Consider the following 24,973-nt stretch of genomic DNA (forward strand, 5'->3'; position numbering starts at 1 on the left):
ACAGAGCGAGACTTTGTCTCAAAAAAAGTAAAAATAAAAATATGAAATAAAAACCAATGGGTTGATTCAAAGTTACTTTTTTCATAGGGTCTGTTTTAACCCCTTCTGTTTTGAGGGGACTCCCCTATCAGGTTAACTGAGCCCCTTTGGCTTGGTGGCTGTGAATGGTTTTTTTTTTTTTTTGAAAAACTGCACCCTTTAAAGTTCAGTTTGAGGCCAGGTGCGGGCAGCTCTCACCTGCAATCTCAGCACTTTGGGAGGCTGAGATGGGGGTATCGCTTAAGCCTAGGAGTTTGAGAACATCCTGGGCAACATAGTGAGACTCTGTCTCAGACAAAAAAAAAATGTTGTTTTTTTTTTTTTTTTGTAGAGACAGAGTCTCACTCTTGTCACCTAGGCTGGAGTGCAATGGTGTGATCTCAGCTCACTGCAACCTCCACCTCCTGGGTTCAAGCAATTCTCTGCCTCTGCCTCCTGAGTAGCTGGAATTACAAGCGCCTGCCACCATGCCCAGCTAATTTTTGTATTTTTAGTAGAGACTGGGTTTCATCATCTTGGCCAGGCTGGTCCTGAACTCCTGACCTTGTGATCCACCCACCTCAGCCTCCCAAAGTGCTGGGATTACAGGCATGAGCCACCGCACCCAGCCAAAAAAATTTTTAATCATTAGCCATGTGTGCTGGCACACACCTGTAGTCCCAGCTCCTCGGGAGGCTGAGGCAGGAGGATGGCTTGCATCCACGAGTTCAAATCCGCAGTCAGCCATAATTGTGCCACTGCACTCCAGTCTGGGCAATAGAACGAGACCCTGTTTCAAAAAATAAAAAAATAAAAGTTCAGTTTGACTACGTGGTACCTAGCACTAGAGACTCCATTCCAATTTTATCTGGTCTGCTGGGGACTAGAGACCCCAGTCTAAAAAAATGGCCTGCCATACATTTTCTTTAACAAGGCCAGGGACAGTGGCTCACACCTGTAATCTCAGCACTTTGGGAGGCCGAGGCGGACAGACCACCTGAGGCCAGGAGTTCGAGACCAGCTTGGCCAACATGGCAAAAACCTGTCTTTCCAAAAAATACAAAAATTAGCCAGGCATGGTGGTGGGCGCCTGTAGTCCCAGCTACTTGCGAGGCTGAGGCACAAGAATTGCTTGAACCCAGGAGGCAGAGGTTGCAGTGAGCTGAGATCACGCCACTGCACTCCAGCTTGGGTGACAGAGCGAGACTCCGTCTCAAAAAAAAAACCCAAAAATGTAACTTAACAAGACAATCTGTACAGCAGTGTTTCTCCAACTCTGCACTAGATATCTGGGGCCAGATCACTCTCTGTTGCACGGGGTTGGAGACAGGGGGTGCTGTCCATTACAGGGTGTCGAGCAGCACCCATTCCATGCCATGAGCATCCCAGTCTCCTACTTATTTTTTATTTTATTTTTATTTTTATTTGAGGCAGTGTCTTGCTTTGTGGCCCAGGCTGGAGTGCAGTGGCGCGATCTCAGCTCACTGCAATCTCCGCCTCCTGGGTTCCAGCAATTCTCCTGCCTCAGCCTCCCGAGAGCTGGGATTACAGGCACGCGCCACCATGCCCGGCTAAGTTTTTGTGTTTTTAGTAGAGACGGTTTTGCCATCTTGGCCAGACTGGTCTTGAACTCCTGACCTCAAGTGATCTGCCCGCTTTGGCCTCCCAAATTGCTGGGATTACAGGCGTGAGCCACCGTGTCCGGCCTCAGACCCCTAGTTATGACAACCAAATATGTCTCCAGACATTGCCACATGTCACCGGAGGGGCAAAATTGCCCCAACTGGAGAATAACTTCCTCTTGCCCTAGAACTGGCCCGGTCGTACTTCTGCCTGGGGAACTCCTTCTCACACATCTCACCTTGGGGGTTTGGCTCAGCCTCTGCCAGAGACTCCAATAAATCACACACTGAGAATCTAATGCCCTTTCCAGCCTACTGAGGACACTGGGGGAAAATGCCCACCAGCTTCCAACAGCCAACATTCACTCGCTAATATTCCCCTCTTACCAGTTAGACCCCTAGCCTTAAAACCCAGGCAGGAAGCCTGGCATGGTGGCTCACACCTACAATCCCAGCACTTTGAGAGGCTGAGACAGGAAAATGGCTTGAGCCCAGGAGTTCAAGACCAGCCTGGGCAACATAGCAAGACCCATCTCTACAACATTTTTTTGTTTTTGTTTTTGAGACAGTCTCTCTGTCTCCCAGGCTGGAGTGCAGTGGCCCAATCTTGGCTCACTGCAACCTCCGCCTCCTGGGTTCAAGAGATTCTCCTGCCTCAGCCTTCTGAGTAGCTGGGATGACAGGCATGCACCGCCATGCCTGGCTAATTTTTTTATTTTTGTAGAATTTCATCATGTTGGCCAGGCTGGTCTTGAACTCTGGACCTCAAGTGATCTGCTCACCTCAGTTTCGCAGAGTGCTGGGATTACAGGTGTGAGCCACTGCACCCGGCCCCTACAAAATAATTTTTTTAATTAGTTGATCGTGGTGACGTGCATCTGTATTCCCAGCTACTTGGGAGGCCGAGCCAAGATCGCTTGAGCCCAGGAGGTAGAGGCTGCAGTGAGCTATGATCGCACCATTTCACTCCAGCCTGGATGACAGTGCAAGACTCTCTCTCTCTTTTTTTTTTTTTTTGGCGGGGGAGACAGGGTCTCACTCTGTCACGCAAACTGGAGTGCAGTGGCGTGATCTTGGCTTACTGCAACCTCTGCCTCCCGGGATCAAGTGATTCTCCTGCCTCAGCCTCCCGAGTAGCTGGGATTACAGGCATGTGCCACTACTGCCCGGCTAATTTTTGCTAGAGATGGGGTTTCACCATGTTGGCCAGGCTGGTCTAGAACTCCTGACCTCAAATTATCTGCCCGCCTTGGCCCCGCACAATGCTGGGATTACAGGTGTGAGCTACCATGCCCAGCTGCAAGACTCTCAAAACAAACAACAAATAAACCAGCCAGGCAAGAGGGGACTAGACTGTGGCTGTGTATTTAGAGACCTGATACTGTTTTCATTCCTCATAAAGGGCGGAATATAAAATATAGATGGTAAAACACAATTGGAAATAAATAATACTACAGGAGGCAGGACCAGAGGGGAGAAGGATGACTGAGGTTTGAGGTTTGGGTGGGAAATGGGGACACTTTTTTTTTTTTTTTTGAGACGGAGTCTTGCTCTGTGGCCCAGGCTGGAGTGCAATGGCACGATCTCAGTTCACTGCAACCTCCGCCTCCCGGGTTCAAGTGATTCTCCTGCCTCAGCCTCCCAAGTAGCTGGAATTACAGGTGTGTGCCACCACGCCCAGCTAATTTTTGTATTTTTAGTAGAGACGGGGTTTCACCATGTTGGACCAGGCTGGTCTCAAACCCCTGATCTCAGGTGATCCGCCAGCCTCGGCCTCCCACAGTGCTGGGATGACAGGTGTGAGCCACGGCGCCCAGCTGGGTCACCGGGCTAGGTCTGAGGGTCCCACCCTCAGACTGATCTGCAACCCCCTCCGCATCAATTTCTCACTGACCACCAGCCTTGGCCACTGGCCGACCTAATCCCCCTACTCGTCCGTCACCGGAGACCCTGCGGGGTCCCGCCCCCAACCCCATCGCGCTGCCCCTCTGGGCACTTCCATCCCCCCAGCCCTCCATCCCCAGCCTTTGCCTGTGCTGTTCCACCCGCCAGGAGCGCCGTTTCCAGCCTGACAGCGCGGGCCCAGGCCTCAGTCTTGCGCTCTGCAAACCGGGGTCTCGAACCTACCCCCGCCCTCCTGTGTCGGCGCTGGGGAGGGGCTTCTGGTGCCGGAGCCACCCCCGCGGGACCCCCAGGGACTGGACTCCAAGTCCCAGAAAGCCCCGCGCTTCCCGTGGGTGGGGCCCGGGGCTTTCCCCCTCCCAGCGTACAGTTTGGGAGGCGCTGGGCAATTTTCAAATTTTGGCGCTGAGCGGGAGGGGCGGTGACAGCTGCGACCGTGGTCCCCCGGGGACACCCACTCCCAGGCTGCTGCTGGCAGCTGCGCCCGGAGCCCGAGGTCTGGGGCACCCCGCAAAGCTGCCCCGTCCGCTCCGAGGGGCCTCCCCAGGCACGACACGCGGCAGAGGGCTCCGGGCCCATTTCCACGATGGGAAACTGAGGCACGGGAGCGTTAGGGGCCGGTTGGGGGATCCGTACCAGGGGCGTAGCGGAGGCAGGATTCGAACGCGGGACCCTCTTTCCCCCGGGAGGTAGAAAGTTCGTGACCAATTGGCCGGGCGCGGTGGCTCACGCCTGTAACCCCAACACTTTGGGAGGCCAAGGCGGGTGGATCACCTGAGGTCAGGAATTCAGACCAGCCTGACCACCATGGCGAAACCCCGTCTCCACTAAAAAATTTTTTAAAAAATTATCCGGGCCTGGTGGCAGGTGCCTGTGATCCCAGCTACTCTGAGGCAGGAGAATCGCTTGAACCTGGGAGGCGGAGGTTGCAGTGAGCCGAGATTGCGCCATTGCACTCCAGCCTGGGCTACAAGAGCGAAACTCCGTCTCAAAAAGAAAAAAAAGAAAGTTAGTGACCAATTGCTGTCTGCTTTTGGGGAGAGGGTGAGGGGCCGCGGGAGAGAAATCCCGGACCCTGGGACTACGCAGCCCGTAAGGCCCCCAGCCCCGACTCGTCCATTCCACTGACCTCCACCCGGCACCGCCACTCCCACCCGGGGAGTGGATATTGGCGCCAGATTTAAAAAATTTCAGCCTAACGGCTGTGGCTGGCTCCCGGCCCAGAATGCGAGCCTGGAGCCTGGATTCCGGAACCTGGATCTGGAGGAGCCCGGATTCCGGAGCCTGGATCTCGGGGAGCCCGAATTCCGGAACCTGGATCTCTGGGAGCCCGGATTCCGGAGCCTGGATCTCTGGGAGCCCGGATTCCGGAGCCTGGATCTCTGGGAGCCCGGATTCCGGAACCTGGATCTCAGGGAGCCCGGATTCCGGAGTCTGGTTCTGAGGGAGCTCGGATTCCGGAGCCTGGATCTCGGGGAGCCCGGATTCCGGAGTCTGGTTCTGAGGGAGCTCGGATTCCGGAGCCTGGATTTCGGGGAGCCTGGATCTGAGGGAGCTCAGATTCCGGAGCCTGGATCTCTGGCAACCCGGATTCCGGAACCTGGATCTCTGGGAACCCGGATTCCGGAGCCTGGATTCTGGGATCTGGGTCTTGGGAAGCCGGATTCTGGAACATAGATTCCAGAACTTGGAGGCCAAACCTGGTATCTAAGATCAGAATTCAGGACCCTGGAGTAGGAACCCTGTGATCCCAACAGAAATCCGGGAGGCGAGCAGAGCTCTGGGGCCGTGGCTGGCAGCTGCCTGTTAGATGAGCCAATGGAGCAGTGAAATCAACACGTATTGGCGGGGCCTCTACTTTGTGGCAGGCACTCGGGGGACAGGGGAAGCGAGTACATATTATAAATAAGTGAATTAGGCGGGGTGCAGTGGCTCACACCTGCAATCCCAGCATTTAGAGAGGACGAAGCAGAAGAATTGCTTGAGGCCAGGAGTTCGAGACCAGCCTGGGCAACATAGTGAAACCCCATCTCTACAAAATATACAAAAATTAGCCAGGTGACTCATGCCTGCAGTCCCAGCTACTTGGGAGGCTCAGGTGGGAGGATCACTTGAGCCCAGAAGGTGGAGGCTGCAGTGAGCAGAGACTGAGTCACTGCACTCCAGCCTGGGTGACAAGAGTAAGACCCTGTCTCAAAAATAAATAAATAGGGCTGGGCGCGGTGGCTCACGCCTGTAATCCCAACACTTTGGGAGGCCGAGGTGGGCAAATCACTTGAGGCCAAGAGTTTAAGACCAGCCCAGCCAACATGATGAAACCCCCTTTCTATTAAAAATACAAAAATTAGCCGGGTGTGAGGGAGCATGCTTGTAATTCCAGCTACTCAGGAGGCTGAGGCACGAGAATTGCTTGAACTCGGGAGACGGAGGTTGCAGTGCGCCGAGATTGTGCCACTGCACTCCAGCCTGGGTGATGGAGTGAGACTCTGTCTCAAAAATGAATAAATAAGTGAATTGTATGGCATGCTAGAGGATGCTGAGCATGGGGAAGAAAGAAAGTGGGGTAAATGCTGGGGCATGTGTGGAGTAGGGGTAGAGGTGGGCCTCTTAGAAAAGGGCGAGACAGGGTCTCGCTATGTTGCGTCTCAAACTAGGCTGGTCTTAAACTCCTTGGCTCAAGTGATCTGCCTGCCTTGGCCTCTCAGAGTGCTGGAATTACCGGCATGAGCCACCATGCCCAGCCTATATTCACTTTTCTTATCTCACAGTTTCTGTGGGTCAGGAATCCAGATGTGGCTTAACTTTGGCATCCTCTGGCTCAGGGCTCTGAAAGGTGGCCACCGAGATGTCTCTGGAGCAGAGTCCACTTCTAGACTCACTGACACATGGTCAGAAGGATGCTGTTCCTTGCAGACTGTTGGACTGAAGCCTCAAATCCTGGCCCACTGCTGTCCAGGGCCTACCTCCATTCATCAGGAGGGGCTGGGAGTGAATTAGTCAGAGTTCTCCAGAGAAACAGAACCAGCAGGAGGGGAGAGAGAAAAAGAGATTTTTTTTTTTTTTTTTTTTTTTGAGACTGAGTTTCACTCTTGTTGCCCAGGCTGGAGTACAACGGCACAATCTCGGCTCACCACAATCTCCTCCGCCTCCCGGATTCAAGTGATTGTTGTGCCTCAGCCTCTCGAGTAGCTAAGATTACAGGCATGTGCCACCACACCTGGCTAATTTTGTATTTTTAGTAGAGATGGGGTTTCTCCATGTTAGTCAGGCTGGTCTTGAACTCCCGACCTCAGGTGATCCGCCTGCCTTGGCCTCCCAAAGTGCTGGGATGACAGGCATGAGCCACCATGCCTCGCCAAGAGATTTATTTATTTATTTATTTATTTATTTTTTATTTATTTATTTTTTTTTGAGACGGAGTCTCGCTCTGTCGCCAAGAGATTTATTTATTTATTTATTTATTTATTTATTTATTTATTTATTTTTTTGAGACGGAGTCTCGCTCTGTCGCCCAGGCTGGAATACAGTGGCTGGATCTCAGCTCACTGCAAGCTCCGCCTCCCGGGTTCACGCCATTCTCCTGCCTCAGCCTCCCGAGTAGCTGGGACTACAGGTGCCACCACCTCGCCCGGCTAGTTTTTTGTATTTTTTTTAGTAGAGACAGGGTTTCACCGTGTTAGCCAGGATGGTCTCGATCTCTTGACCTCGTGATCCGCCTGTCTCGGCCTCCCAAAGTGCTGGGATTACACAGGCTTGAGCCACCGCGCCTGGTCAAGAGATTTATTACAAAGCATTGATGCACATGCTTACAGGGCTGACAGGTCACAACATCTGAAGTCTGCAAACTGGAGACCCAAGACAGCCAATGTTCCTTTTTTTTTTTTTTTTTTTTTTTTTTTGAGATGGAGCCTCACTCTGTTGCCCAGGCTGGAGTGCAGTGGCATGATCTCGACTCACTGCAACCTCTGCCTCCTGGGCTAAAATGATCCTCCCACCTCAGCCTCCCAAGTAGCTGGGATTACAGGCATGCGCCACCACGCCCTGCTGATTTTTGTATTTTTAGTAGAGACGGGGTTTCGCCATGTTGGAAAGGCTGGTCTCGAACTCCTGAGTTCAGGTGATCTGCCTGCCTCGGTCTCCCAAAGTGCTGGGATTACAGGCGTGAGCCACCGCGCCCGGCCGAGAGCTGATCTTTCTGTTTGAGTCTGAAGATGGGGAAAAAAGCCGATGTTGCAGTCTGAAGGCCTTCAGGTGGGAGGAATTCTCTGCTCCCCAGGGGAGTGGCAGCCTCTGTGTTCCATCCAGGCCTTTAGTGGCTCGGGTAAGGCCCACCCGTGCTAGGGAGGGTAGTGGGTTTGAGTGACTCAGTGACTGTACTGATGCAAAGGGTCAAAGGCTCATCTCATCTAATAACCCCCGGCCGGCATGTGCAGAGTAATGTTTGACCAAATATATAGGCACCCACAGCCCAGCCACGATGGCCTATAAAGTTAACCACCGGGCCGGGAACAGTGGCTCACGCCTGTAATCCCAGCACTTTGGGAGGCCGAGGCTGGTGGATCACTTAAGGTCAGGAGTTCGAGACCAGCCTGGCCAACGTGGCAAAACCCCATCTCTATTAAAAATACATACATTAGCCAGGCCTGGTGGTAGGTGCCTGTCGTCCCAGCTACTGGGGAGGTTGAGGCACGAGTATCACTTGAATCCATGAGGTGGAGGTTGCAGTGAGCCAAGATCGCGCCACTGCAGTCCAGCCTGGGTGACAGACTGAGACTCTGTTGCAAAAAAAAAAAAAAAAAAAGAAAGAAAATAAAAGAAATTAAGCATCATGGAGCTTGGTGCAGTAGCTGCTTACCCTGCAATCCCAGCCCTTTGGGAGGTCAAGGAGGAAGGATCACTTGAGGCCAGGAGTTCAAGACCAGCCTGGGCAACAGAGCAGGGCCCCATATCTACAAAAAATAAAATTAGCTGAAACCGCCTTTGCAAAAGTTCTATCAGTGAGAAAATTATAACGGTAGGCTGAACTAACCAACTCCCATCTTGCCTTAATTATTGCTGGGCTATTGGGCCAAGCTAACTTTGGAAGACATTTAGGCTACAGTTTAAGTGATAATAGACCTTGCACAAAACCCGACAGCTTTTATCAAGCTAACCCGAGGCCATCAGGTTGAGGGGAAGAGAGGAGCCCGAGATCTGCTAAGATGCAAACATTATTCTGGAGGTTATAGGATATACAGTTTCCAGTCCAGGCACGGTGGCTCACACCTGTCATCCCAGCACTTTGGGAGGCCAAGGCGGGTGGATCACTTGAGGCCAGAAGTTCAAGACCAGCCTGGCCAACATGGTGAAACCCCATCTGTACAAAAAATACAAAAAGTAGCAAGGCATGGTAGCCCATGTCTGTAGTCCCAAATACTTGGGAGGCTGAGGCAGGAGAATCGCTTGAACCTGGGAGGCAGAGGTTGCAGTGAGCCGAGATCACACCCCTGCACTCCAGCCTGGGCGACAAAGCGATACTCAGCCTGAAAAAAAGCAAACAAACAAAAAAAAGAGATGTGGTTTCCCCCAATTATTCCTGCAAATAACACCATTATTGTAGATTGGCCTTTCCACGTGTTTTGCACGTCTGACATCCGTGCTCCACCTGGACTGAGGACCCTGCTCCTGAGGTTCCACCCAGAAGCGACTTGGCCGGCAGGAGGACCCCTGCCACCTGCTGTGAGTCCATCTCTGTCCCCAACCAACCAGCAGCAAGCACATGTTTCCATGGCCACTCCCACCCCTTCCCACAAAACTGCCCTTGAAAAACCCCTAACCTAGGCCAGGCGCGGTGGCTCACACCTGGAATCTCAGCACTTTGGGAGGCCGAGGTGGGCGGATCACCAGAGGTCAGGAGTTCGAGACCAGCCTCAACATGGAGACACCCCGTCTGTACTAAAAATACAAAATTAGCCAGGCGTGACGGTGCATGCCTGTAATCCCAGCTCCTCGGGAGGCTGAGGCAGGACAATTGCTTGAACCCGGGAGGCAGAGGTTGTGGTTAGCCGAGATGGCGCCACTGCACTCCAGCCTTGGGCGACAAGAGCGAAACTCTGTCTCAAAAAAAAAAAAAAAAAGACCAGCCTGGCCAACATGGTGAAACTCCATCTCTACCAAACAATAAAAACATAAAAATTCGCTGGACGTGGTGGCATGTGCCTATAATCCCAGATACTCAGGAGGCTGAGGCGGGAGAATCGCCTGAACCCAGGAAGCAGAGATTGCCGTGAGCTGAGATGGCGCCACTGCACCCCAGCCTGGGTGACAGAGTGAGACTTGTCGCTATAAAGAAAAACCTCTAAACTATGAGGTTTGAACAAGTTGATTTGAGTTATGAATTCCCTCTCCCATGTGGCGTGGCCAGCCTCGTGTCTATTAAACTCTTTATCTACTACAATACCATGGTCTCTGTCTCTTTCGTTGTTTCCTTTCTTTTTTTTGAGACGGAGTCTCGCCCTGTCACCCAGCCTGGAGTGCAGTGGTACAATCTCAGCTCACAGCAACCTCCACCTCCCAGGTTCGAGCGATTCTCCTGCCTCAGCCTCCCGAGTAGCCGGGAATACAGGTGCCTGCCACCACCATGCCTGACCACTTTTATATTTTTAGTAGAGACAGGGTTTCTCCATGTTGGTCAGGCCGGTCTCGAACTCCTGACCTCAAGTGATCTGCCCGCCTTGGCCTCCCAAAGTGCTGAGGTTACAGGTGTGAGCCACCGTGCCCGGCCTCTTTTTTTTTTTTTTTTTAAGTAAAATACTTTCTTAAACAGAGGTCTCCCTATGTTGCCCAGGCTGGTCTCAAACTCCTGGACTCAAGGAGTCCTCCCACTTTGGCCTCCCAAAGTGCTGGGATTACAGGTGTGAGCCACCGCACCCAGTCACCTGCTCTTTCTTTATGCAGCGGGCAGGAAGAACCCCTGCATAGCTGGATGTGGTGGTCCGTGCCTGTAATCCTAGCTATTTGGGAGGCTGAGTTGGGAGGATTCCTTAAGCCAGGAGTTCAAGGCTGCAGTGAGCTGTGATGGCGTCACTGCCTTCCAGCCCGGGCAACAGAGCAAAACCCATCTCTAAGAGAAAAAAAAGAAAAAAAAGTTAACCACCCTGAGGGATCACTGGAGCCAGGCCCGAAGCTGCCCACGGTGCCAGCGTTGTCTGCTGCCAGGGGTTCCAGCCGTTCCATTGTCTGTGAGCTCTTTTACAAGGTGTGTACATTGTAAAATACTCAGGGCAAGGGGAACGATTCCTGTCCATTGTGCAGCAAGAAATTTTGCCTCGACCAGAGACAGGTCTAGGATTTGTTTGAGTCACTAAGAGGTGACCTTTAGGCCCCTGGAATGTCCTGCCTGATGGGTATACCGTTCTGTTTTTTTCTTTTTGTTTTGTTTTGAGACAGCGTCTCGCTCTGTCTCCCAGGCTGGAGTACAGTGGTGCGATCTCAGCTCACTGCAACCTCCGCCACCTGGGTTCAAGCGATTCTCGTGCCTCAGCCTCCCGGAGTAGCTGGGATTACAGGCACCTTCCGCCACGCCCAGCTAATTTTTGCATTTTTAGGAGAGACGGGGTTTCACCATGTTGGCCAGGCTGGTCTCAAACTCCTGACCTCAAGTGATCCATTCGCCTCGGCCTTCCAAAGTGCTGGGATTACAGGCGTGAGTCACTGCGCCCGGGTTCAAGTGGCGTTCAAGGTCACTACAGTAGGGGAGGTGTACGGAGCACTTTCTATGCCAAGCCCATTCTAGGTCCTTGTTTTGGGTAAACCTTTCCACAACCTGACTTTCCCATGAAAAGAGGGAGTTTCAGGGAGGTCAAGCCACCAACCCAAGGACACACAGCTGATGACGGCTGCAGGTGGGATTTGAACCAGGCAAACGTGACCTCAGACAGAGCCTCTCCTTCTACCTCCCTCTGCGAGGCACAGTCCCAGACCTGCCAGCCTCTTGCTGTGCACCATTTCCCCCGCCCCTTCCCTGCCACTGTCCTCAGAATTTCCCCAGTGTGCCTTAGCCTTCCCTGGAGACTCCACTGCCACCTGGCTTGGCAATCCCACCTCCTCCCACCCCAGGCCTGTCTTACAAATGTCTGCAAGTTCAAATGATGACTCAGCTCCATCCTGAAACCTCTCCTTGGGGACAGGAGTCATGCCTTGTTCGTCTTGTTCATCTTTGCAGAAAAACATGATGTCAGAGCTCAGCCGTTGCCAATCACTTCCTGGCTACATCCGGAGTGAAACGCAGACCCCTCCCTGCAGCCCCCAAAGCCCTGTGAGCTCATCTTCCCGGCTCTCCCTCTTGCTCACTCTGTTCCACCCCCAGGCCTCTTGGGATTCCTCAAATGCAGCAGGTGAGGTCCTGTGTCAGGGCCTTTTCATGCACTGTGCCTGCTGCCTGGGACCTCTGCCCCCAGAGCCCCTTGAACCTGACTTTTTACCATTTTATTTATTTATTTATTTATTTTTTATTTTTTTATTTTTTTTGACACGGAGTCTCGCTCTGTCGCCCAGGCTGGAGTGCAGTGGCCAGATCTCGACTCACTGCAAGCTCCGCCTCCCGGGTTGACGCCATTCTCCTGCCTCAGCCTCCCGAGTAGCTGGGACTACAGGCGCCCACCACCTCGCCCGGCTAGTTTTTTGTATTTTTTAGTAGAGATGGGTTTTCACCGTGTTAGCCAGGATGGTCTCGATCTCCTGACCTCGTGATTCGCCCGTCTCGGCCTCCCAAAGTGCTGGGATTACAGGCTTGAGCCACCGCGCCTGGCCTATTTTTTTTTTTTTTTTAGACAGAGTCCCGCTCTGTCACCCAGGTGGGGTGCAGTGGTGTGATCTCAACCCACTACAATCTCCACCTCCCAGGCTCAAGTGAGTCTCCTGCCTCAGCCTCCTGAGTAGCTGGGATTACAGGCATGCGCCACCACGTCTGGCCAACTTTTTGTATTTTTAGTAGAGACAGGGTTTTGCCATGTTGGCCAGGCTACTCTCGAACTCCTGAGCTCAAGTGATCTGCCCGCCTTGGCCTCCCAAAGTGCTGGGATTACAGGTGTGAGCCACTGTACCCAGCCCCTGCCTCCTTTTTTTTTTTTTTTTTTTTTTTTTTTTTGAGACAGGGCCATGTTTTGTCGCCCAGGCTGGAGTGCAGTGGTGTGATCATAGCTCACTGCAGCCTGAAACTCCTGGGCTCAGGCAATCCTCCTGCTTTAGCGTCCCGAATAGCTGGGACTACAGGTGTGCCCACCACACCTGGCTAATTATTTTTATTTTTATTTATTTATTTTTATTTTTATTTTCTTTGAGATGGAGTCTCATTCTGTCGCCCAGGCTGGAGTGCAGTGGCATGATCTCGCCTCAGTGCAAGCTCCGCCTCCCGGGTTCACGCCATTCTCCTGCCTCAGCCTCCCAAGTAGCTGGGACTACAGGCGCCCGCCACCACGCCCAGCTAATTTTTTGTATTTTTAGTAGAGACGGGGTTTCACTGTGTTAGCCAGGATGATCTCGATCTCCTGACCTCATCATCTGCCCGCCTTGGCCTCCCAAAGTGCTGGGATTACAGGCGTGAGCCACTGTGCCCGGCCCTACACCTGGCTAATTTAAAAAAAAATTATTTATGGCTGGGTGCAGTAGCTCACTCCTGTAATCCCAGCACTTTGGGAAGCCGAGGCGGGTGGATCACGAAGTCAGGACCTGCATTGTGAGGAGTTCGAGACCATCCTGGCCAAGATGTAAAGCCCCATCACTACTAAAAATACAAAAATTAGCCAGGTGCAGTGGCGGGCACCTGTAACCCCAGCTACTCGGGAGGCTGAGGCAGGAGAATCACTTGAACCTGGGAGGTGGAGGTTACAGTGAGCTGAGATTGTGCCACTGCACTGGGAGACAGAGAGAGACTCCGTCTCAAAAAAAAAAAAAAATTATTTGTAGAGATGGGAGTCTTGCAAGGTTGCCCAGGCTGGTCTCGAACTCCTGAGCTCAAGCGATCCTCCCAACTTGGCCTCCCAAAGTGCTGAGATTACAGGCATGAGTCTACCCTTAGAGACAGAGGCTGCAGTGAGTCATGATCACACCACTGCCCTCCAGCCTGGGCAATAAAGGGAGACCCTGTCTCAAAAAGGAAAAAGATGGCCGGGCACGGTGGCTCAAGCCTGTAATCCCAGCACTTTGGGAGGCCGAGACGGGCGGATCACAAGGTCAGCAGATCGAGACCATCCTGGCTAACATGGTGAAACCCCGTCTCTACTAAAAAATACAAAAAAATAGCCGGGCGAGGTGGCGGGCGCCTGTAGTCCCAGCTACTCGGGAGGCTGAGGCAGGAGAATGGCGGGAACCCGGGAGGCGGAGCTTGCAGTGAGCTCAGATCCGGCCACTGCAGTCCAGCCTGGGCGACAGAGCAAGACTCCGTCTCAAAAAAAAAAAAAAGGAAAAGGAAAAAGAAACCAATCTCATTAGAGGATATTGATATCTTGACCTCGTGATCTGCCCGCCTCAGCCTCCCAAAGTGCTGGGATTACAGGTGTGAGCCACTGCGCCCGGCCCTGGCCACGTTTTTTGTTGTCGTTCTTAATTTAAATGAATGCAGAAACCTCTATGCTGGATAACTGTTTTAAAATTTATTTTGTTTAAAGCCGAGTGAGGTGGCTCACACCTGTAATTCCAACACTTTGGGAGGCCGAGGCAGGTAGATCATTTGAGGTCAGGAGTTGGAGACCAGCCTGGCCAACATGGCGAAACCCCATCTCTACTAAAAATACAAAAAATTAGCCAGGTGTGGTGGAGGGCACCTGTAATCCTAGCTACTTGGGAAGCTAAGGCAGGAGGGTCACTTGAACCCGGGAGGTGGAGGTTGCAGTGAGCTGAGATCACGCCACTGCTCTCCAGCCTGGGTGACAGATTGAGATTCTGTCTCAAAAAGAAAGAAAGAAAGAAAGAAAATTATGACAGGATTACGCATATCGATTATTCCTCTCACCTCAGGCTCCAAGATGGTCTCGGTGACTCTGTTATTGATCTCATCTTTTACTTTATTTTATTTTTAGATGCAGGATCTCGCTCTGTTGCCCAGGCTGGAGTGCAGTAACATGATCATAGCTCACTGCAGCCTTAAACTCCCGGGCTCAAGTGATCCTCCCATCTCAGCCTCTCACGTAGCTGGGACTACAGGTGTGCACCACCATGGTCCGCTAACTTTTAAAATTTTTGTAGAGATGGGGTCTCCCTATGTTGCCCAGGTTGGTCTCAAACTCCTGGGCTCAAGCAATCCTCCTGCCTCGGCCTCCCAAAGTGCTGGGATTACAGAGGTGATCTCTGGCACCAGGCCCAAAGATAATAGCGCACATTTCCTGAACGCTTACCTGATTGTGGGAATTTGATCCTTCAATGTCTCTGATGAAGCCTTAGTGTGACTGCTCCCATCTTACAGAGAAAGAAACTGAGACTGGAGCTCATTTTCTTTCTTTTTTTTTTTTTGAGATCGAGTCTCATTCTTGTTGCCCAGGCTGGAGTGCAATGGCACAATCTCGGCTCACTGCAACTTCCACCTCCCAAGTTCAAGCGATTCTCCTGCCTCAGCCTTCTGAGTAGCTGGGACTACAGGCATGCGCCACCATGCCTGACTAATTTTTATATTTTTAGTAGAGATGGGGTTTCACCATGTTGGCCAGGCTGGTCTTGAATTCCTGACCTCAGGTGATGCGCCCGCCTTGGCCTCCCAAAGTGCTGGGGATTACAGGCGTGAACCACCACCGCGCCTGGCCCGGCTGGAGCTCATTTTCTGAGCTCAAAGGCACAGAGTTCAGAGTCTCTTGCGGATATTCCAAGATACTCCAGATATTCCAAGATGCCTGGAGCCAGGACTGGAAAAGGGAGGCACAGGAGGGCTTGGGGTCTAGAAAGAGAAGGCTGTAGGGTGGGGGACCATGGGAGACCAGGCAGTTGGTCTGGGAGAAAACAAGGCCAAGTCAGTGTTGACAGAGAAGTAGGATTTTCCTGGTGAAAACCAGAGGAAGACAGCATCTCAGGTGGAGGAAAAAGCTGACAAAGGCCCGGCCTCTCGGAGAGGAGGTTGTTATGACTGGCATGGGGGACACACACAGGAAGGACTTGGACACAAATTCTCTGAGGCCCTGCTTTGCTCGCCTTATTTTATTTCATTTATTTTATTTTTGAGACAGATTCTCGCTCTGTCTCCCAGGCTGGAGTGCTGTGGCGTAATCTCAGCTCACTGCAACCTCTGTCTCCCAGGTTCAAGCGATTCTCCTGCCTCAGCCTCCCGATTAGCTGGGATTACAGGCGTGCGCCACCATGCCCTGGTAATTTTTGTATTTTTAATAGAGACGGGGTTTCACCGTGTTGGCCAGGTTGGTCTTGAACTCCTGACCCCAGACGATCCACCTGCCTCAGCCTCCCAAAGTGCTGGGATTACAGGCATGAGCCACTGTGCCCAGCCCTTATTTTATTTATTTATTTGAGATGGGATCTCACTCTGTTGCCCAGGCTGGAATGCAATTGTGCAAGTCTGGCTCACTGCAGCCAGGAACTCCTGGGCTCAAGTGATCCTCCTGCCTCGGCCTCCGGAGTAGCCAGGATTACAGGTGTACACAACACACCCCATTCTTTTTTTTTTTTTTTAAAGACAGAGTCTCACTCTAGCACGATCTCGGCTCACTGCAATCTCAGCTTACTGCAACCTCTGTCTCCCAAGTTCAAGCCATTCTCCTGCCTCAGCCTCCAGAGTAGCTGGGATTACAGGCATGTGCCACCATGCCCAACTGATTTTGTATTTTAGTTTCTTCATGTTGGTCAGGCTGGTCTTAAACTCCTGGCCTCAGGTGATCTGCCCGCCTCGGCCTCCCAAAGTGCTGAGATTACAGGCGTGAGCCACCGTGCCCGGCCTTTTGTTTTGAGATGGAATCTCTCTCTGTCACCATGCCATGTGCAGTGGCATGATCTCAGCTCACTGAAACCTCCATCTCCTAGGTTCAATCCATTCTCCTGCCTCAGCCTCCTGAGTAGCTGGGATTACAGGCACGCGCCACCATGCCCAGCTAATTTTTGTGCTTTTAGTAGAGACGGGGTTTCACCATGTTGGTCAGGCTGGTCTCGAACTCCTGACCTCATGATCTGCTCTCCTTGGCCTCTTAATGTGCTGGGATTACCCAGCCTGCAATACTTTTTAAAAACAAAAATCAGGCCGGGCGCGGTGGCTCACGCCTGTAATCCCAGCGTGAGGGAACAAAATATCAAAATTGTAAATAAAGACAGAATCTGACTTTGCACTTATCCCACTCACCTCCCTGACCTCCCCTATCTTCAGCTCAATTTGGCCGTATTGGTCAGGCTGGTCTGGAACTCCTGACCTCAGTTGATCTGCCCGCCTAGGACTCCCAAAGTGCTGGGATTACAGGCGTGATCCACCGCTCCCGGCCGATTTAATTTTTAAAATTAAATTTTAAAATATAAATATATATGTTGCCTGCGTAAAACATTGCATATATAAAATTATATGAAACGTTGCAACTGCCACGGTCCCCTTATCCCCCGCCTCCAGCCCAGTGCCCCGCCCGTCCGTCCCTCTCTTCCGGCGCTGAGGGCGCAGAAACTCTGCGCGGCCACCAGATGGCGCCGCCGCGCCTCGCAGCCCCGGGACATTTCGTGCCCCAGCGGTGGGCGGCGCGGAGAAGGCGGGATGCGTCAGCTGGGCTCGCGGGCCGGGGAGCCGGGGAACCGGGGAAACCGAGCCGCAGGGCCGAGGCCAGAACCCAGGCTGGCGGGGGAGGGGACTCAGACGTGAGTCACCCGGGAGCCCCCAGTCGACCGTGGGAGACGTTGTCATGCGGGGCCTGCCCGCCTCGTTCCTAAGCAGCCTTCCTGGGGCGGCGGAGTCCTGCAGGCGGCCGTGCCTGGCGCACAGGCGTGGCTCCAACACGAACTAGCCTGTGGCCTCACCAAGCCTCAGTTTACCCTTTTGCATAATGCACATAAGCATCCCCCCTGCTTCTCAGGTCTTGGATTAAATCATCCATGAATCGGGAGGGGTGGAGGGTGCCAGATCCGCACCACGCTCAGTGCAGGTCAGCGCCCACCCCGGAGTGAGAAATAAAGGTGGCCGTCATCCTTGCACGTGGGCCTGGGGTAGCGGCGTGCAGCCGCAGCCTGCACCATTCCCCCCAACAATGGCTTTCTCCTCGGCCTGGAGGCCTCCGCACGCGCAAAGCCTGGAACGCCAGGCAGCTGGCGGGGGCGGGGCCACGCCACCTGCACCTCCCACGCGCGCCCCACCCTGAAACTCGCGGGGTCGGCGAGGGGGCGCCCGCTTTCTTCTCCAGAGTGCCCCGGGCTTTGCAACCTCCCACTTTCGGGGCCCTGGAGGAGGCCTCCCGCGACCACCAGGTGACAGATGATGTGTATTGAGCGCTTACTGTCAGCCGTATTTTATGTGATGCTCTGCAAACCAGCGAGGCCGGCGCTGCAGCCCCATTACTCAGACAGGAATATAGAGGCCGGGAAAAGCGAAATCACCCAGGGGCTGGGGTCGCCGCAGCCAGGAGAGACTCCGGTCATCACCACCACCTGGGCGAGATCAGGCTGCGAACGGGGCCCTTTCCCGGTGCAGCCCCTCCACCCCCAGCAGAACTTGGGAAAGGAGCAGTCCGGGACTCTCCGCGCAGCGGGAGGGGATTCCAGGCCCCCCCCCGGCGAAAGTCCGGGCCGCCTCGCGCGCTGGAAATCCCGCGCGCGCCCCGAACCGCGGCTCGGCTGCCGGGAAATCAGGAGAAAAAAACTTCTGCTTTTTTTTTTCTTTTCTGGCATTCGCGGTCACCTACCCGGCCCCCGCGCGCCCTCCTCCCGGTTCTCGCCCCCACGTGGGGCGCCCCCACACGGCGCTCCGCCCCCTCGCCGCCGTCGGCCAACCGCAGAGCTGTCTGCACTCTCCGTTGTCCTTCCACCAATAGGAGGGTTGAATGACTCCACTGAGGCCTCGCCCCAGCCGTCAAGTCTATAAAAGTCGGTGCCGGAGGCTCCCGGCTCAGATCGCCGAGGCTTCGGACTACGGTTGGTTTCTGCAACTTCCCGGATTATTTTCGCCAAGGACTTTGCAACATTTTTTTCCGCCTTTTCTGGAAGGATTTCGCTGCTTCCCGAAGGTCTTGGACGAGCGCTCCAGCTCCGTGGGAAGGTTTTGGGCTCTCTGGCGCGGATTTTGCAATTTCTCCCTGGGGACTGTCGTGGAGCCGCGTCCACTGTGGATTATAATTGCAACATGACGCTGGAAGAGCTCGTGGCGTGCGACAACGCGGCGCAGAAGTAAGTAGCCGGGACCGCCGCCGTCTGAGGTTGGCCGGGACGGGATGGGTCGGGTTGGGCCGGGCCGGGAGCGGAATGTAGCACCCGGTGGTCCGCCCGTCACTGATCCCTCTCTCCTGGCCTCAGGATGCAGACGGTGACCGCCGCGGTGGAGGAGCTGTTGGTGGCCGCTCAGCGCCAGGATCGCCTCACAGTGGGGGTGTACGAGTCGGCCAAGTTGATGAATGTGTGAGTCAGACCCCCTCCCCGGGCCGGGCGCGGGTGGGACGGGACCTCCCCTCCGCTCTGGACGCTTTCCACACGCTTGTCTCGCATGGGGCTGGGACTTCCCCAAGTGCCACCCGCTGTGGATGCAGAGCTCCTCTGCTGTTTTGTGGATTGGGGGCTGCCGTATCCTGATGCATCGTCTGCAAGCGCCCCTCCCGCTGTGGGCCTGTCTCCCCACACCCCACACTTTGAACCGTGTGCCTTCCCCGCCCCCCACCGTCACCAGCTTGCAGAGGCAATCCCCTGCACCCCTGCAGTTTCTCTTTTGCTCTTGCACGCTCCTTTTTTTGCAAACTCCCCCTGCACGGTGGCCTCTCCCCTGTTCCCGGCTGACCCACCCCTTCCCTTTGGCCCCCTCAGGGACCCAGACAGCGTGGTCCTCTGCCTCTTGGCCATTGACGAGGAGGAGGAGGATGACATCGCCCTGCAAATCCACTTCACGCTCATCCAGTCCTTCTGCTGCGACAACGACATTAACATCATGCGGGTGTCGGGCATGCAGCGCCTGGCACAGCTCCTGGGAGAGCCGGCCGAGACCCAGGGCACCACTGAGGCCCGAGACCTGCATTGTCTCCTGGTCACGGTGAGTTGGGCCTCTGCCCTGACCTGCCACGCCCGGGCACCTGGGCTGGTGTTTGTCAACAAAGTCGGGCTGACTGGTCCTGCACAGCTCAGGGTTCAACCATGCTTGGCATGTCCCGTGGGCAGCCGGGCTGGGGCCTCCTCACCCAGGGAGCTATTTTGAGCCTGCCTGTTTTCCCCACACATGGGGCCCTGGGAGAGGGAGGCTCCCACTAAACCCTTTCTTTTCCCCTCCCACAGAACCCTCACACGGACGCCTGGAAGAGCCACGGCTTGGTGGAGGTAGCCAGCTACTGCGAAGAAAGCCGGGGCAACAACCAGTGGGTGCCCTACATCTCTCTTCAGGAACGCTGAGGCCCTTCCCAGCAGCAGAACCTGTTGAGTTGCTGCCAAAAACAAAAAATAAAATAAATATTTGAACCCCCCTCCCCCCCAGCACAACCCCCCCAAAACAACCCAACCCACGAAACCATCGGGGGCAGAGTCGTTGGAGACTGAAGAGGAGGAGGAGGAGGAGAAGGGGAGTGAGTGGCCGCCCCCAGGGCGGAGATCGGGGAGCTGGCGGCCGCCGATCCGATGGAGGAGAAGTGGGGACCCAGGCCAGCAGGAGACAGGACCCCGGAGCTCAGGCCTTGGGATGGAGCAGAAGCTGGAGGGGCGGGGCACGCTGCCGCCTTCCCTATCATGGAAGGTCCAGACTCTCCACTTGAGGGTGGAGTGAGACTGACTGCAACCCCCACCCTCCTTGAGACTGGAGCTGGCGTCTGCAGACTAGAGACCTGGTTGAACTTGGTTGGTGCTTGTCTGCACCCTCGACAAGACCACACTTTGGGACTTGGGAGCTGGGGCCGAAGTTGCTCTGTACCCATGAACTCCCAGTTTGCGAATCATAGAGACAATCTATTTTGTTACTTGCACTTGTTACTCGAACCACTGAGAGCGAGATGGGAAGCACAGATATCTATATTTTTATTTCTACTCTGATGACCTTGTAATAAATTTCTAAAGCTTCTGGGTGCTTGTATGTTTTCGGCTTCTGAGAACAACCGGGACCCCTGCCCCCTCCCCTGGGACACGCTTCACACCCCCCCTCCCCACCTCTCCTCCGCAACCCCTGCCAGCTCACCAGGAAGTGTTACTCAAGCCCCTGTTAGCAGCTCCAGGCTCCCGTGCAAAACAGTACCTCTTCTCTGCAGCAGGCGCCTCCACCGACTCCAACAAATCTATGCCTCTTTTTTTTTTTTTTTTTCCTCTCCTCCTACCCTGTAGCAATTAAGAGACCGGTTTATTACGAAACCTGGCCGCCGTGCCACCGCTGTTACTGGCTGTGCAGGAGCCAGCCCTAAGCTCTGGGCACATATGGAGGCATTTCGGCGGGAGGGGGTGCTGGCTGCAGCCCCTGACCGCCCCGGCGGCCGCCACCGCAGCCCAAGGTCCAGAGCGGTCAATGGGGCACCTGGGACCACACAGCGAGGTGAGCTCAGGACTTGCAAGGAAGAGCTCCTTTGGAGGATTCCGCAGGGAGTGCCCCGCACCCACCACAGCCGTCTCCATCCCAGGATAGGCCTCTCTTTTGCACTAAAGAAAAGAACTTTTTTTTTTTTTTTTTTTCCGCAAACTAAAATCAACAAGCAGAAAAATACCCCAGGAAGTCGGCCTCCGGGCCAGCTGGCCTTGGCACAGTGCTGCGTTTTGCCTCTAAACCGAAACTGCGAGCCCTGGCCAGCCACCTCCTACTTCTCCCAAAGTTGCAGGCGCGGTGGTGACTCCCCCTGCCCCAGGCTGGGAGCGTGGCCCAGCCCTTCCGTGCCCGGCCTCAGTCTTCCCGCCCCGGGTCTGCAGGATGGGCCCGCCCTGGCCGGGCGCAGGGACGACCTTGGCTCCCCTCTGCCATGCAGCCCCAAGCCTGAGAACTAAGGAGGAGTGTGGAGAGGGTGGGGTGGTCCTGCCCGCAGGCCGCGACCTTTCCACGGAGCCTCACGTGGGCGCATGAGGAAAACCCCAGCGGCTCCCTGGGAGTCACGGGAATCGGGGGAGCCCCGGCGGGGGAGGGCGAGAGAGGGAGGGGGAAGTCCCAGAGGGAGAAGGGGGGAGGGGGGAGGGGATCCCGCCTGGGGCTAGGAGGAGGGGAGAACTGAAGTGGGGAAAGGGGAGCCCAGAAGGGGAAGGGGAATCCCCCACAGCCCTGAACCAACAGGGAAACCCCGGGAGGGGGTAGACAGGCAGCAGGAGTCCCGAAGGGGTTGGAGGAGGGGGGAATGGAGGCGAAGAGGCGGGAGCCCCGAGGGAGTAGGGGATGATGGGGTGGGGATCCCTGAGATGGTGTCCAAGAGGGGAGGGCGCCTGGGAAGGGGTACAGAGGGCGAGGGGCTCTTGAGCGATTGGGCTGCGGGAGAACATGGGGGGCCAAAACCCAAGAAGGGAAGGACCAGGTGGGGCAAGGGTCGATCTAGTGGCGGCCTGCAAAAGTTATGGCTTTTCTTTTTCTTTCTTTTGAGACAGTCTCACTTCATCGCCGGGGCTGGAGTGCAGTGGCGCGATCTCGCCTCACTGCCTGAGTTCAAGCGATTCTCCTGAGTAGCTGGGACTACCAGCACCCACCACCACGCCCAGCTAATTTTTGTATTTTTAGTAGAGATGGGGTTTCACCATGTTGGCCAGGCTGGTCTCAAACTCCTGACCTCAGGTGATCCGCCCACCTTGGCCTGCAAAGTGCTGAGATTACAGGTCTGAGCCACCGCTCCCATTCTCTGTCTCTGCCATTGGTCAAGCTCCTAGGGTAGGGAGGCGAGGCCGGCTTGGAGGGCTATGTCCCCTGGGATGGGCGGGTCTGTCTCCATCCTGATTCTTCCATTCCTGCTCCTCAGTCTCTGGAACAGTGCAGTCAGATCTCAGGCTCCTGAACCCCAAGCGGAGACAGGGCATGGAGGGGCCCCAGTGGTGGGACCCTCAGCCAGGACCTTCACCTGTCTGTGCCTCAGTTTCTCCCTCTGAAAAATGGGGATAATGCTACCTAGCTCATAGACTGTTGAGGAGATTCAATGATATATAGATTCCTGGGCCGGCCCCGTGGCTCACTCTCTGTAATCCCAACACTTTGGGAGGCTTGGGGGAGGTGGGGAGGAATCCCTGAACCCAGGAGTTCGAGACCAGCATGGATAAACATAGGGAGACCCAGGTCTCTACAAAAAAATTTTAAAAATTAGCTGGGCATGGTGGTATGGGCCTGTGGTCGCAGCTACTTGGGAGCCTGAGGCGGGAGGAGCACTTGAGCCCTGGAGATGGAGGCTGCAGTGAGCTGTGATTGCACCACCGCACTCTAGCCTAGGTGACAGAGCGAGACCCTGTCTCCAAACAAACAAACAAACAAACAAACAAATAGACCCTGAAATATAGCTTCTTTGACCAGCTTCCTTCAATGTACTTCCAGAATCATCTTTTTTTTTTTTTCAATTTTTAAAAGATTATTCATTTAAAAATTTTAGGCCGGGCGCGGTGGCTCAAGCCTGTAATCCCAGCACTTTGGGAGGCCGAGACGGGCGGATCACGAGGTCAGGAGATCGAGACCATCCTGGTTAACACGGTGAAACCCCGTCTCTACTAAAAAATACAAAAAACTAGCCGGGCGAGGTGGCGGGCGCCTGTAGTCCCAGCTACTCGGGAGGCTGAGGCAGGAGAATGGCGTGAACCCGGGAGGCGGAGCTTGCAGTGAGCTGAGATCCGGCCACTGCACTCCAGCCTGGGTGACAGAGCGAGACTCCGTCTCAAAAAAAAAAAAAAAAAAAAAAAAAAAAAAAAAAAAAAAAATTTTAGATTTAGCCGGGTGTGGTGGCTCACGCCTGTTACGGTTTGAATTGTGTCCCCCACAAAAGATGTGGAAGGCTAGGCATGGTGGCTTACGCCTGTAATCCCAGGACTTTGGGAGGTCGAGGTGGGCGGCTCATTTGAGGTCAAGAGTTCGAGACCAGCCTGGCCAAGACGGTGAAACCCCATTTCTACTAAAATACAAAAGTTAGCTGGGCGTGGTGACGCACACCTGTAGTCCCAGCTACTCAGGAGGCTGAGGCAGGAGAATCACTTGAACCCAGGAGGCGGAGGTTGCAGTGAGCAGAGATCCTGCCACTGCACTCTCTCTCTCTCTCTCTCTCTCTCTCTCTCTCTCTCTCTATATATATATATATATATATATATAGAACAAAAAAAGAAGCAGGGTCATGCTCTCTTGCCCAGGCTGGAGTGCAGTGGCATGACCATGGCTCACTGCAGCCTCGACCTCCTGGGTTCAAGCAATCCTCCAGCCTCAGCCTCCTGAGTAGCTGGGACTAAAGGTGCACACCACCATGCCTAGTTATTTGTTACTTTTTTTTTTTTTTTTTTGTAGAAATGGGGTCTCACTATATTACCCAGGCTGGTCTCAAATTCCTGGCCTTAAGTGATCCTCCAGCCTCGGCCTCCCAAAGTGTTGGGATTACAGGTGGGAGCCACCGTACCCAGCCCTCTCCTGTTGTTATTACTATTGCAGTTGGTATTGTTGTTGTCATTTATGAAAGTACTCCACAGTCTCCCTGACCAAAGCCAGGGATGTACAGGAATTGGCTTCAAAGGCTGCTGTTTCATTGAATTAATAATAGCAGCTGGGTAGGTTGATTCAATCTCCTCTGGGACTCAACTGTAAACACCTATAAACTTACAGTGGTTCCGTGAGGAAGATGCCGTTGTCCCATTTTCCCGAAGAAGAGACTGAGGCTCAGAGTGGAAGAGCCACAGTCTGGCTAGGAGACTTGAATTGTCGGTGTCTGGCTGGTCAGTCCCTGGGGAAAACTGGGTTGGGGGAACCGGGGGATGCAACACCCCCAGCTCCCCAGACCCCTTCCAGTTCATGCTGGGTCAGGAGGGAGTAGTCACAGGGCGCCAAGGCTCAGTCAGCTGGCACAGGCCGTTCTGGGCTCCCACACTCAGGACTGGACGCCAGGATACGTGTGTGTGTTCCTTGGACGACGGTGAGTGGAAGAGTTGGCAGTGGTCACCGCAGGTTGCAGGCAGACACCCTTTCCCAACCGGACTCGTGAGGTTGGGTGCGAGCTCACTCCAGGGTGCCCACGATGGCCTGTGTCTGAACCTACACTCACAGGCTGAAATGCATACACACGCCCATACCCCGCTATGCAGTTATAGTCACAGCTGGAGACATGTTCACACACATGCACACACATAATGCATGCCATGGACACAGAGTCGCTTGCAAGAAGACAAGTGAG

The 24,973-nt window shown here is 54.3% G+C and overlaps 1 protein-coding gene across 1 annotated transcript; it reads left to right on the forward strand.

Annotated features, from left to right (window-relative positions):
• Nucleotides 1–18,590: 18,590 nt before the first annotated feature.
• On the forward strand, nucleotides 18,591–20,727 carry GADD45B (growth arrest and DNA damage inducible beta). Its single transcript, XM_005587469.4, has 4 exons — nucleotides 18,591–18,866; nucleotides 18,993–19,094; nucleotides 19,494–19,716; nucleotides 19,956–20,727. Exons 1-4 carry the CDS (start codon nucleotides 18,823–18,825, stop codon nucleotides 20,067–20,069), a joined length of 483 nt encoding a protein of 160 aa, XP_005587526.1. The 5' UTR covers nucleotides 18,591–18,822; the 3' UTR covers nucleotides 20,070–20,727.
• The last annotated feature ends 4,246 nt before the right edge of the window (nucleotides 20,728–24,973 follow it).

Source organism: Macaca fascicularis, chromosome 19 (assembly GCF_037993035.2).
Source record: "Macaca fascicularis isolate 582-1 chromosome 19, T2T-MFA8v1.1".
NCBI lineage: Eukaryota > Metazoa > Chordata > Mammalia > Primates > Cercopithecidae > Macaca > Macaca fascicularis.